Source organism: Astatotilapia calliptera, chromosome 16 (assembly GCF_900246225.1).
Source record: "Astatotilapia calliptera chromosome 16, fAstCal1.2, whole genome shotgun sequence".
Lineage (NCBI taxonomy): Eukaryota > Metazoa > Chordata > Actinopteri > Cichliformes > Cichlidae > Astatotilapia > Astatotilapia calliptera.
Genome location: NC_039317.1, coordinates 11,976,034 through 11,990,302, shown reverse-complemented (window position 1 = coordinate 11,990,302; position 14,269 = coordinate 11,976,034). Strand labels below are relative to the sequence as shown.

Here is a 14,269-nt window from a genome sequence, read left to right as displayed (position 1 = left end):
CAGTCACGTTGGAGGTGGGGTCATTTAAGCTGTTTCGTGCTTTGATTTCTGTGTTTTCTCTCAACATCTTCTTTTTTTTTTTTTTTTGGCCTGTCCCGTTTGGCTCTTTTGCCATCAGAATTATTGTCTAAAGGCAAAGAAAGATGCCCAACGGATTTACTTTACCAAACTGACCATCCCAGCCTTGCCGTAATGGTCCATTTGATTCACCTTTTATTGTTTATTTTATTTTCACTTACTGAATACGGGACAGACTTGACTGGGGGAAAGAAGGGGAGAAAGAAAGAGGGAAAGAGAAACAGCTGAGAAGAGGGACGGGGGAGAAGGGCAAAAGACAAAAACCAACAGAACGGGCAGAGAAAAAAAAATGCATATATCAATCACCTGGATCACCTGCTGAGAAAGAAAAAAGAAAGCAAGCAGAAGAGAACAAGAGTAATAGAATAAACAACATCACAATGATATATGGGAATATGACAGTAAATACTAAATGTTAAACATTATTGTGCAGCACATAAGATCAACAGAACACAGTGTGCTTTGAGGTAGGAGCCAAAAAGGGTGTAGTTTGTGGGTGTGATCACCCGTGTGTACACCTGTGAGCATGGACGCGCTTGTTTTTTGTTTTTTTTTAAAAGGTTCCTTCATGTAATAATCTGCTAGAGGGTGTGGGGGGGCCACAGCCCCGTCCTCCAGGGCATGAAGCAGGTATGGAGGAGATCAAAACTCCAGACATCCAGAGGCCCCCAGAACACAAGAGACCAAGGAAGACCAACAGAGGGGCAGCCGCGCCACTGTCCCGGAAAGAGCTGAGGAGAGTCCCAGATGAGGGCTCACTCAGCAGCCGCGGAGCAGAAGCCAGGGGGAGTTGCAGTGACGCGCCCGTGAGCTCCGCCGGCAGCCAGCTGCGCCTGAGTGACCGAGCCCCAGGCCGAGAGGCTGGGGGCACCCCACCTCCGAAGTGGCCCGAGCGAGCCCCAGGCTCCAGGCCCCGATAAGCGGCCGCCAAGGAGTGAGCCGGTGTGTACCTGGACGCCCATCCCCGGACACAAAGAACCACCAACGCACCGATGTCTGAGGGGGTCCGCCACTGGCAGGGGAAGTGGTGGTAGGGGGAGATAGGCCTCCAAACCTTGGAGGGCCTGAGATGCCCCCAGAGAGGTGGCGCCTGACACCCAACCTGACATATAGACACAGACATACAGGCACACACAGATACAAACATCCATTCCCACCCTCATGCTCTCATATGCACTTACTCCACACTCAACCAACGTGGAGACAGACATAAAGAGACGCTGTACACACGATCACACTCCCCAAGCGTACTCTACAAACCGGGTCTAGGTGCCCCCGCCCCTGGAGGGGGGAACTGCACCCAGACCCAGGTGGTGTTTCCCTTTTCCCTGCGGTGGGGGGAGGCAGACCGCCCCGACTCCGCAGCAGCAGGAAGGCTCCACACTCCAGACCGCAGTCGGACGGCCAACTCCTCCTCCTAGTCCTAGCCCCCCTGCTCCAGCAGGTCGCAGAGAACGGGGGTGAGAGAAGACTCCGAACCTCCCTCCACCCACTCATTGTAATGTTGATGCATGTGTGTTCTAAGGTGCATTTAAAACCCAGGAGGGCTTGGAGCTACCTGCCAGAGAGCAGCATCTTCCTGTAGTTGTCAACACATCTTTCATCACTTGGCCTGTACAGCATGATAAAAAATGACCCCCTTTTTTTTCAGTTAGTGCTTACAGCTACACAGTCAAGCTGCCATGGCAACTGGGCCCTGCTGAACTGCTTTTACCCCTCACTGCTGCTTACAGCTATATTGATAATTTTATAAGCTGTCTCTGTAATTTACTGTTACCTCTCCCCACCTACTTGCATCTACATCTCTCTTACCAGGACCTCTTTTGCATGCAGCACCAGTGTGGTCAGAATGCTGCATTAGTGCACACTGACAAAACAGAAAGAAGTGTGCTGTTGATCAAACTGGAAACAAACCTGTGAGATTTGTTTGCTGTTTTAGTTAAGGTTAAGATGTTAACAAGGTTGACCCTCACCATGGAAAAATACCATGCGGTGCTTGTTTGGAGTATATCTTGCTATCCCATTATTGGCACTCGAATGCAACAGTAAAACTGTGACGAATGTGGTGCTTATATTGATAAATTAATTTGTTTATTCAAATTACTATCCTGCATATTCGAGGCTAACATTTAAAATTATAAGTTCAAGGAAGAAACCTTTCTACTGCCTGCAAATGTTGCTATTATGATTTTACATTGTAATATAGCTATAATATAACTTTTACTTATGTGAGGGATCTGAATTTTTCTTCTAAATTTGTAATTTTCCATCTCTCATGCTATTTAACGTGACATCATGTGTACTGGGGTGGAGGTAATCAGAGAATTCATCGGCTGGTCTGTTGCCTTGACCTTTGAAAGACTGGCCAGATAATTAAACAGCCATATTGTTATTAGACCAAGGGTTTAAAGATGACATTTCAACAAATGTAATCCCTGTTTTGCTCACAATGCGGGCTGTTAACTTATACACAATCAAGCTTCATTCTTCAGTGGAGCTTTCACAAGAAATCTTGTCTTGTGCTAATGTGTTGTTCACGTACACATTTACGATGCAGGGCACTGTAAAGGTGTATGAAAAAACCTGTTCAGTGTTTTCCAACTCAATTTTCAGTCCTGTATTAATTTCTGATAGATTTTTTGTTTAAATTTCCTTCAGACTCCTTTTCACTGGTTCTTGGTCCCTACCATTGCCATAACATTTAAAAGATCCTGGAACCAGGCCTGAATATACTTTAATATATGAAGTATGCATTTGCAAAAATGTTTCTTGATTTGAATTCTCTTCAGTCACAGTGTACTGTGTATAAGTCTTGAGCCACTCCACATATTGTCCTTCCAAAGAGCCTTGTCATTTTTAAAGTGGTCTTAAGCAATAGTTCCCCAGGCATTCTGAAAGCCTTTCAATGTTTGTAGTTCTAAAACTTGCCATATCTAAGCTTGCTATGCAGTGCGTCCTTCAAAAAATCTGGGGGAAATGGACAAGTGGAGTACAAAAGAAGAAGTGGCAGGCCTAAAAATATCTAAGAAAAAGATCCAGCAAAGATCTGACACAGGGCGTGAGAGATGCATCTGACCTTTCAGTTGATCTGTCTACTGTTTATTGGAGCCTCATGAGAAATGATCTCAGTTTATGTGTGGCTATCAAGAAGCCATTCTTCATGAATGGAAACAGGAAGAAAAATTACAATTTTTGCTTGAACTCATCACCAGTATGTACAGAAGAGGTCAGGAGAGACTGAGTGTCTACAGCCAACTGTAAAACAGGGTGGAGGCTCTGTCATGGTTTGGAGACTGCATTTTAGCCAGTGTGCTTAAAGAGCTTGTTGCAATTGATGGGATAATGAAGAAAAGTACTATTAGATTTTGATCCGCCATGCAATATCTAATTGGCTTAATTTTATTAGCATGACAGTGATCCCAAACACACTCCCAATGCAGTAAAAGCATACCTACATAGACAAAGGAACAACAGAACACTATCAGACCTCAACAGTATTGAAGCAGTGTGGGATCATCTTGACAGAGAACAGAAGAAAAGGCAGTTAGCATCTAAAAAAAGAGCTTTGAATGTCCTTCAAGATGCCTGAAGAACTATTCCCGAAGTAGTTTTTGGGACTAGGTCTCCAGAAAAGACAGAAATGACATGAAAGCTTGCCTTAGACAGTTCAGACTGTGTCGAAGAATAAAAGTGATCACACCAAATATCGACTTTCAAGCTTGTTAGAACTGAACAAACTGAAAAATCTAAAGAAATGAGGGGTGGTTCAAGACTTTTGCACAGTACTGTACCTTCTTTGGTAAGTGCTCAAGTTTGAATTTGCTCGCATTCTGTTATTCATTGTCATTACTTTTTAATTGATGACCACCCCAAGCGATAGGAGGCGATATAGTCAAGTGCATCGTACCGCTCGGCTTTTTTCCGCCTGGTTTTGTTCAAACTATGGATCGGATATCAATGCCGGAGCTGGAGTGAGTTATCAGAATCGAGAAGGGGTTTTATTCGCTTTCCATTCAGCGGGTGTTGTGTTAGCTGAGCTGTGCTCGGTTGTGGTGCAAACTAGCTTACAGACATCGCTGACTGTTGGAGTTCACACAGTCGTCTAGTCTGTTTTAGTGAGCTGCATTTGTGTCCGACTGCGCTTCCGCCATGTTGAACTGAATCAAGTTGTGACTGACTGCTGGGACCGAAGTGACAAGCCCCAGAAATCGGACTAGATAGAGTTAGGGGGGCTGTTACCGCGCCGGTGACGCAGGAAAAACACCCAGAAGCAGAGGAAAAAAACGTAGGAATTAGATCATTCTAGTAACAGGTTTGTGTCCTGTGAAACTGTCACTGATATAGGCCACGTTTATGTAATACACGACGACACCATCGTTCAAGGCTGGACGTAGCCCGTGAATAGAGGGGAAGTCATATCAAATTCCTGGTGAGTTGTTAGCCAACTAGCTCGCTGTGCTGGCTGGTGATTGTTAGCTGGCTACTGCTAGTACTAGCGTCAGCTGTTGGTGTATGCAAGGTAACATTATAGCATTTTGGGTTGTTGGTGTTATTCACTTGCTGATGGAGTTTTCTCTGTTAGCTACTGCTTACTGAATCTTTGACAATGTCAATGCGATTAAATTGCAATTCATAGTCCTGACAGTACGTGCAGGCTGCCTAGCTCATCCCGCTAGATTCACTGAAGTCAAGCTAGCGCTAGCTACCTGCGATTGGTCCTGTTTAAAGACTGAGAAGGAACATTTCCTTTAAACGTCTAATGTTTACATGTTGGCGAATTTAAATTTCATCCACCCAGAGTTGTTAATTGTTTTATTACACCGGCTTTATCAAAACTACATTGCAGCTAACCTGTTCTATAACCCGGGCCTCTGATATGTTATTTTCAGTTTGTTTTAGCTAAGTTAGAACTTAGCGTTAGGCGATACGGGTCAGAACAGTGAGTTAAATTTCAGGAAATAGACGCCTCCACTGTCACTGACATTTTATGCGTTATCCCAGAAAGCTAAAATGGCCACGAAGTGGCATTGAGTTGAATAGGAAAATTATAATTTTATGGGTTGAACACTAATTACTTGTCGAGTCATCTCAGCAAGCCGCTTGTCAAAACAGAAAGGTTAGCTACGGTGAATACATTTACTTAAACAGAAGCTAACGGCTGGCTAACATTAACTGTTTAGATTACTTCTTATTAGCTCGACTAATGTACTTTGCAAATGGCGTTATGGTAACACAGATGGTCGACAGTAGTGAGGAGAAACGCGATATTCTCTCAGTATTGGTTTTAGCTATTTAACCAAATTCTCTACGTATTTAGGCTCATCGGCTATGCAGCAGAGGTTTGCAGGACAACTATAACGTCAGGCCTGAGCGAATGATGAGGCCTGTGTTTCTCAGCGCAGTGGGCTTTGGACGACCAGGCCTTCACTGCTGTGCTGTCTGGGCGGATCGCCTTGCAGGCTAACCATCGTTAGTTGCCGCAGCTAGCTAGCAGCCAGGGTTATTAACTAACTAGACCACCAGCTGTTAGTAGTAGTTGACGGCGCTAGTTTACGACGACAGTTACGTAATGTCACCGTTTACTTCATCTGCATCTGGCTGTGTGTCATTTTGAAGATATTCCATCTTAGAGCATATGACATTACATGACCGATTTACCCGTTAATAATGTCGCTAAATAACACTATTATTTCAAAGCCGGGCGCTCCAAAAGGCCCCAGTTGCACCTAGCATAGAGAGCTAGCGTTAGTTATGGCTGTTGTTAAATTTGTATATCACTTTGTTGACTGTGGTTAAAAAACAAACAAAACATGATAGTATGTTTTTTTTTTTCTTCGTGCGTCATGAAAGTAACCCACCGTCCCTGTTTTGGCAGATAGTTAGTTAATAATGGCTGGCTTTACAGATAGCACACTTGGCTAAATGCTGTGACATTTAGTTCTCTGCAAGCTAAAGATACTCCTAACGTTTTGCCTTTATTAATAACTGTTATGGACTGCATGTTATGCTACCTGCTGCACCATCAAAATGTTGGTGGTGCAGCAGGTAGCATGTAAAGTGGAATTTGCGCTAGTTTCACCTCTGTTAAACCAATAAATATTAAATCAGCTATTTTTCCACACCCATGTTAACTTTCTTTCAGATAGTTGGTATGATACAAGGGAGCAGAACAGCTGCAGTTTATGTGTATCTCGTTTTGCTTGTTTGTTTTTTGTATAATGTACAACCAGCACTCTGTTTCAATTATGTTCTTAGTTCTAGTCTTATATTGAGCTGCTAAATGATGTTTCTAAGTTGAGCTGCGGTTTGAGTATTTGCTTTGTTAGATTTTATACCACGCCAGCTGCTTTCAGCTGGTAAAATGGTGTAGAGAATATGTTGATATTCCCTCTTTATTACAAGGGCATTGCAGAAGGGACTAAGGTTCTGGGTTCAGACCTTGTCAGTAAATCTCTCATATATGCTCCTTCTTGATTTGTGTGGGGAAAGAAATTAAATGGAAAACATGTTCACTCTGAATAAGAATATATCCTAAGTGCTCATTTTAATAACTGAAAACCTAGAAGGTTTGCTCCAGCAACATAACATTTTATTTTGGTAATTTGAATTTTCACTTATTTTTTGACTATTGTAATGGGAAGACTTTCTAGTGGTGGTTTTAGGCAATGTGATAAATACAAAATATTTAAATTAACAATTGAAATTGGTTTTCTTTCTGTATTCTTTTGAATATGAAAAAGTGATGAGCTTTAGACTATTTGATGTAATGAAAGTGATCTAAAGGTCTGATGGTTTAGAACTGAAATCCAGGGAGAAGGTTAAATGACATTTATTTTCAGAAATATGTGGTTATCGGTGACCCCACACACAGTGCCAGTGCTAAACTGGTGTCTAGAATTGCTTACTGATGAGCATATCTGACCTTAAAGGGAATATATGGTCCATTTATTTTGTGGTTCTCATTAAATTCATTGCTGTGATGTGTTCAGTCTATGGTACTGAACAAAATAACTCAAATTGGTCAGGGAATTTGATTTAAAATGTGAATGAAAATTGTATTACCCAAGCTCTATTTGTTAGACATCCTTGACAGTTTACAGGAAAACTTCCTGGCTTAACTTTGACCTGCTCTTCTCATCACAGTTGCACATGGACACATAGTTTTGCAGTGCAGTGAGAGAATTTTACTGACATAACAGGTTTTCCGTTCAAGTAAAGCAACGTGATTAAATAATCAGGCCAGACTGCCTTACTGTCTAATCATGAGCTGCTTGGGGTTCTTGTCCCATTGAACTGTACCATTTAGCAGTATCACCAAGGTCGTTAAATCTCAGAAATTACTTTGGCAGGCACACTTGTATTGTAATCTAAAAAATGATTGCTGAAGAGTAAGAAACAGAATAAATGTGAACTAAGGTATTGTGAGCTAATACATGACAGTGCTCAAAAGGCGTTTCATGATGGTGTAAAAGCTATAATTTTCAGTCTTAAATGGGAGTATAGTTTAAAACAAGGGATCAATTAGCTGATAACTAATGCAGTAGCACTAAATCTGTTTTTTCCTATACACTCCATTGTTAACCCGTTCCTTCATATACAATCGGATGTTTATGTCTGCATTTGAGATTATTATTTTTCTTGTTGTGGGATTCAGGCAGACAGCATCTTCTGGGTTAAATATTAGAATTAAAATGAAAACTGGCTTTTGGATGATGACTTATGGTTTGCCTCATATTGGCTAATCCCAGGGACATATATCAAAGTGTTACAATAGTAGTTTATTGTTCTTTATCTTTCTTTTCTTATTAAGTTAGTAAGGGGTAGTGTTATTACTTTAAGGCTTGATGGGCTGAGACTGAACTCTCCAGTTTTGTCCTTTTTGGCAAATCATCTTCCTTTCTGAATAAAAGAGAAAAGAACATGTAGGCAGTCACTGAAAAACTGAGTGATACAAGCTGAACTGAGCTGACAGGCACAGCTCAGTTCAGTTTATTTTATTTTAGATTTAAACATGTATTTTAGATATTACAAAGTCTCCTAACCCATTCAGCTTTTACATGTTAAGCAGTCAGCTGATAATTCTGACCTTTGCCCCCTCTTCTCTGCTCCAGGTTATGCAATGGTCTCAGCAGCACACCCAGATCTCCAGGTGCTTGTGTCCCTCTCTCGTGTGTTCCGGCTCTCTTCCCTCTGCTCTACAGCTGAGGTGGCTGTGATTTCCCTCCTGGCCAGCGCTCCCTAAGAGGCCAAGATTGCCAAGATCTGCCCCGTGGCGAGCATGACGGCCACCACGCGTGGCTCTCCGGTGGGGGGCAATGACAGTCAGGGCCAGGGCCAGGCTCCTGATGCTCAGAGCCAACCCCCACTGCCACAAAACCAGGTCAGCATCATCTTTCTAACACTCGTTTTAGATAGGTGAAATGAAGAAAAGAAAAAAAACCAAAAATGGTTATAGGAATGAAAAAAGATATTTGTTTTTGTTTTGTTTTGCTTTTTTCAGTCAACACAGCACAGTTTTTTTTTCTTTTTCTTTTGCTGATATTGCTCGTACCTAACCACACACAGATGCCCAGGGAGATGAAGAGAGAGGGGAGGTGGGGGCGGAAAAGGAGGGAGAAAGGGAGAGAAGGCGAAGCATCAATGAACAGAGCCTCCTGAGTGATGGATAAAGGGTGTGTGTGTGCGTGTCTTTGTGCGTGTGCAGGCCTGTGTTGGTTAGAGATGAGCTGTGGTGAGACGTGAGAGGCAAGCTGCCTATGTAGGTCAGCCAAGCAGAAGGAGCCTTCACCACACACCCCCACATTTTATATTTCTCAGTTATGCATCTCTTTCCACGTTGAGTATCCCTCCTTTACTCTTATACACAGCTGCTCACACCACCACCACTGTTGATGCGCACTCAAAAGATGAAAGAAAAAATAAAGTGGTTAAATGCATATTCGATGTACATTTTTGATTGTATTTCTCAAATACTCTTACTTCCAGTGTAGCCCATGTCAACTCTTATTATATTTCCTGTATGGTGAAATGAGTAATACTTCATATTTAAAGTATCAGAGTTATGATCACTTGAATGACCTTTCTTTTTTCTTTTGTTTTAAATCAAGCTTTTCACCAAAACTAGCGTAAGCAGGAAGTTAGAAAATGTCTATAATAGGAGCAGGTGGTCACAAACTAGCAGATCCTGTCCTAGCTGTTTGGTAACTATAGGACCTAATTTGGAGGAAAAAAATCCCTTTACATGTGAAAGGTTAATGTTTTTTTTCAGTCCTACCTTATTTTTGGGAATCCAATCTTCTCTCATGACAATGCATGCAAACTTCAGTATTTATTGCCTATTGACACTATCTCATCAAGCCAAACAGTTTAAAATCTGTTTGTCGGTTGAAAGCTTTTGTTTCAGTCAGTTCTCTTGGAAACTGTATGTAGTGCAGTTTCTTTTAATTGCACCCCTACTGGGAGATCCTTATGCAGCCTCTCCAAAGCTGACCCTAGTTGTTTGTTTAGTGTAGGATCATGGCTGTGCTAGCCCATATCTACTAACAAGCATCTTTGTCATGACATTGTTAGGCTTTCCCATAAGCCTCTCTGAACATATTCCACTTGTTGATATTTTGTTGACTATGTAAAAGCCATGCAGATTACAGAAGTTGAAAGTTGGCTTTTATGTAGGTTTATAGCGGCTGTATTCTGCTGCCAGGAGTACACAGAATATATCTTAAAACAAACAAACAAACAAACAAAAAAACTTGTGTTATCAAACCACAGTCCAAAACGAATAAAATGGCTGTTTTGGCTTGTGGGAAAATTCTCTTAAATATTTATCATCACATGAGGTAAATCATTCAGTCCCTAACACACTGGTTTTTGTATCTTTAGTTTATTTGTTTTAAGTTAGCTGTAAGTGTTTTTGTTGTTAGGACAGATTTTTAAACAAAATGTGGGACTTCTTGTCCAACGGCTTTAGCCTGAACTAACATATTGTCTTGACTTGGCCACTGTGTCTGTAAAGGAACAACCTGCACCTGTTTCACCTCATCAGTGATGAAACTCTGAGACACACACTAATGTGATATCAGTAGCGGTACAACCAGCATTAGAGCAGAACATATTTCCTTTTCTAAAAGCAGAAACAAAAAGCCCCTGTTTTGAGCAGGTCTTCTGGTGCATCTCCAGCCTTGCTTTTGGTTCTTGAATGTACCTGGTTGACACATTCCCGCCCATTGTTATGCTTTCTAGCAGTACCTCACAGGTGATGTGTAAATCTACCATTTTGTGGGTTTTTATTTTTTGATAAAGTTATAAATGTGACTAAGTAAGCTATGCAATAAATGAGCTTCCTTTGTGAGATGTAACGCATTCAGTGATTTGTTTCTATATTTTGGTAAATTCCCTCTTTACTTGCTTTTTGTGGTTGAAAATTAAGCTCTAAACCTCAACCCAGTCAAAAATACAAAAAAACAAAACAGATTTACACTTGCCTGAAAAAGTAAATGATCCTGAGTGATAGTGTGACCTTCAGCTATACAAGCTAAGGCTTGAGTTAAGCATGCCTAGAGACCAGTTGGTGGCCTCTGTCAACCGTTGCTCATTAGGGGGGGGGAAGTGTGCTGTGTGACCGGTCGGGAAGTGGTTGTAGGCAGTCACTGTAAAATTGATTGCTAAAGCCCCAGTCATACAGGCCTAGAAATCAGTCAGTCAGTGGTAATCCCAAGTTACAAAGGAAAAAAAGCATTATTCCTTCACTGGTTAGCTAGTGGTTCCTGGGTGATGTTAGCAGACACTCTGTGAAATTGGTCATAAAGAGAGAGGTTTTTTTTTTTTTTGTTTTTTTTTGTTTTGTTTTTTTTAATCAAAGGCATGTGGATGTGTTTAAAAAAAAGAAGAAAAAAAAAGATAGGGGTGATATTTTATGACTTATGTCTTTTGCCCACTGAGCTAAAAAAATGAAAGATAACTGACTGTTAAGTGAACTGGATTTAATGGAGGTAATTGTCAGAAAAGATGAGAACAGTGAAATTGTTAGACAATGCTGCTTTTAAAGGTTAGGGTATTAAAGTTTAAATAAACTGAGGAAAAATGAAAATATAATTAGTTGGCCACTAACACTAGTTAGATGTTTTAGTAAAAACAAAGGAGTGAGTGTGCTGGAATAAAGCCATTGTTTTCCAAAATGCTGCCCAGGTGCAGGTCTTTTGAAATGAAGCATACTGCACATCGAGGGCCGTGCTGTCGTGTGTTTGTAAGCTGGTTCAGGCATTTTCTTTACATCAACTTATTGTTTGGTGCACTTTTTTGGAATTGGTGAATTTATTTGGATTTGTAGAAGCTAGGAATTGTTAATGTGTGAGTGCATTTTTTTTCAATTTGTTTCTGCATTCGTAATAAACCACATATATATCATTAGGTTTTTAGTTTGGATTTTAAGCTACATTTGCTTTTGATACTTGGTCTGCCATTGCATTTTTTTCCTTTCATAGCAGCATAGACCTGAAATCCAGAAAGATTATTACATGAGATCTGATTTTGATGGTCTGCATTTTTTCTAGACGTCATCTCCTAACTCATCTAATGAGAACTCTCCAGTGAGCCCACCAGATGAGCAGGGCCAGGGGGATGGTCCCCCTCAGCTGGAAGAGGAAGAGCCAGCTTTTCCTCACACTGACCTAGCCAAGCTCGATGACATGATCAACAGGTAGGTCACATTTAAATCTCAGCTATGACAGAGAGTAAACTCAAATTGTTTTGTAAGCATACATAACTTGGTTAAAAACATTTTTTAAATTGGGGGGATGGGAGGACCCATGTCTCCTGGCATACTCTGCGGAGTCCATTTAAAGTTTGCTTCGTGTTCAGTCTGAACACATCACACCATTCACACTCTCACAGCAGAGTTGCCTAACAGCAAAGTAAATATAGCTCTTTGGGGTGCAGGTAGACAATATCAATGTAATATTTATGCATTTTACACAGGTGAATATTACAAATATTGCACAGTATCCTTTTCCTCTTTTTTTCTGGCGATTCATGTCTTTCTGTTCTCCTAGGCCTCGTTGGGTTGTTCCAGTTTTGCCAAAAGGAGAGTTAGAAGTCCTCTTGGAAGCTGCTATAGACCTGAGTAAAAAAGGTGGGAGTGCACAGAATGTTCTTTTTCATAGAGGAGCTTTGTGGCACTGACATCCTGCAGTCTGTGCTTATGGCTTTCACTGGCTAGTTTTTTGTCAATATAATATAATGTGAAACATCTAACAGATGTAGGAAATCTCTTTCCTTTGAGCTTGTTAAATAATGAAACACTCAGTAGAATATAAAATAGTCAGTGATTTCTTTTGCCTGTTTTACTTAATTTTCCTTGCGTGCTTTGCACATCAAGAGTTCCTGGATGTGTAAAAATACTTAAATAATTTACAAAGACATAAAATGGAATATTACAAAATCTTCATGTGTAGTTGTAAATTTCAGATGCAAGTGTTTTTGTAACTTTTTTAGAACTTCATCATATTGATTAAAAAGATTAGCACTAAACTCAAACATTTTCCCATTTGGTACTTGGTTTTGTACTTTTTGTTAAATACACATAACCTTTACTTTTTACTTAATCTGCAATATTGACATAATTATGTAAAGAGAACAGTGAAGAACTGGCCTTGCTATTGCAGTGTAGGTGTTCAGCTCTGTGCTGCCTATAACATTGCTAACAATTACCTTTTAAATGTTCTTTAAATTGATCCAAGATTTACAGTTATGCAATCAAAATATGTTGTTAACATATGTTTTGTATTTCTTATATGAAGTATACCAAAAGGACTTAACTTTTAAATTGCATCAGTGATGATATTAATCTCGTGCATATAGGGCAGTTGTCTCTTTTGATGAAATCCACCAAAGTCAGTGAGGAATCAAAAAGAGCGAGTTGTATACAGAGACATTTTTTGTACTGGAAGTGCCCATGACCTCCTTAGCAGAGGCTTCTCTCAGGTGCTTGTTGTTGCTAGGTTACAAAACCGTCTTCTTTAAAGTTTTCTCCTCTGTCATTATTTTTAGTGTTGCTACTGTAAGTTATGCCCCTTCTGATTGGTCTCTAAGAGAGAAGTGACATTGATGAGAGCAGGAGTATTCCCAAAACTGACCTGTGTTCAGCTGAGAGGCCTGTAAAGCGCAGCGGAAAACTGCTGTGTGCCTGAGGGCATTTTTTCTCTGAGGACTATGAGTGGTATCAGTGCTCAGCTTCATAGGATTTCTATAGAAAAGATGTGCTGACAGCACATAAAACTGCATATGGACACGGGTCCTTAGTTAGGTTCTTATTTTATGTTTATGTTAACTGAACAAGTTTATTATTCTTAGGCTTCAGACTCCTCTAAACACTTTTTCCAAGTGTTTTTCTTTTTCTACTGTTTGCCCTGGATAATGTCAGAAAGAAAGGAAATCCTTGACTCTCCAAACGTTCTGTTTATTAGAGGCACCCAATCAGAAGATAGTCAACTCAAATATGTTTTTCACTATATGAATGCTTTGTTGTTGTTGTTGTGCCTCTCATTCTTATTTTTCATCTCCTTTACCTTGCTATTATTATTATTATTATTATTATTATTATTATTATTATTATTATTATTATTATTATTATTATTATTATTATTATCTAATGGGTGACTTTTCTTGCAGGACTGGATGTGAAGTGTGAAGCATGTCAGAGGTTTTTCCGAGATGGTTTGACTATTTCCTTCACAAAAATCCTCACAGACGAGGCAGTCAGTGGTTGGAAGTTTGAAATCCATGTGAGTTTTTTTTGCTTCTGCCTTACAGTTTGGTTTGATTTTTTTTAAGATGACCATGCTTTCAAATAATCACAATAAAGAACCTATATAGTATATTTAAAAGCAAATTCACATTTTTATGAGATACAAAATCGTTCTTGTATGTTAGATGCTTTTCTAAAATTTGATTTAAAGGTCCAGATTGTCCTGATGAGGGATGGCGGTCTGTAAAACCTGTTTCTTCATTCTTTGCCTTTATCTCATTAGATACATCCATTGTTCAGATCTTAGGTTGGTCTGCAAAGTGAGTTGTTATGTAGTTTTTGTAGATTTAATAGAAAGAGGCATTTCCAGCAGTGATCAGTGATCTTTTTTCTTTTTTTCTTAAGCTCTTGTTCTTGAAATTGATCTGTGGAACGTACTTGAAATAAACC

General features: G+C 40.2%; 1 protein-coding gene across 9 annotated transcripts in view; it reads left to right on the top strand.

Moving 5' to 3' along the window:
- Positions 1 to 3,973: 3,973 nt before the first annotated feature.
- The window catches only part of usp9 (ubiquitin specific peptidase 9), a 37,642-nt gene continuing 27,346 nt past the window's right edge, over positions 3,974 to 14,269 (top strand). For 6 of the 9 annotated variants that reach the window (XM_026145960.1, XM_026145958.1, XM_026145957.1 and 3 more), the window contains exons 1-5: positions 4,056 to 4,507; positions 8,190 to 8,458; positions 11,628 to 11,773; positions 12,126 to 12,205; positions 13,744 to 13,856. In XM_026145960.1, the coding sequence (XP_026001745.1) occupies positions 8,357 to 8,458; positions 11,628 to 11,773; positions 12,126 to 12,205; positions 13,744 to 13,856 (441 nt within the window). In that variant the 5' untranslated portion in view covers positions 4,056 to 4,507; positions 8,190 to 8,356. The other 3 variants (XM_026145952.1, XM_026145953.1, XM_026145954.1) reach the window with 3 other exon arrangements.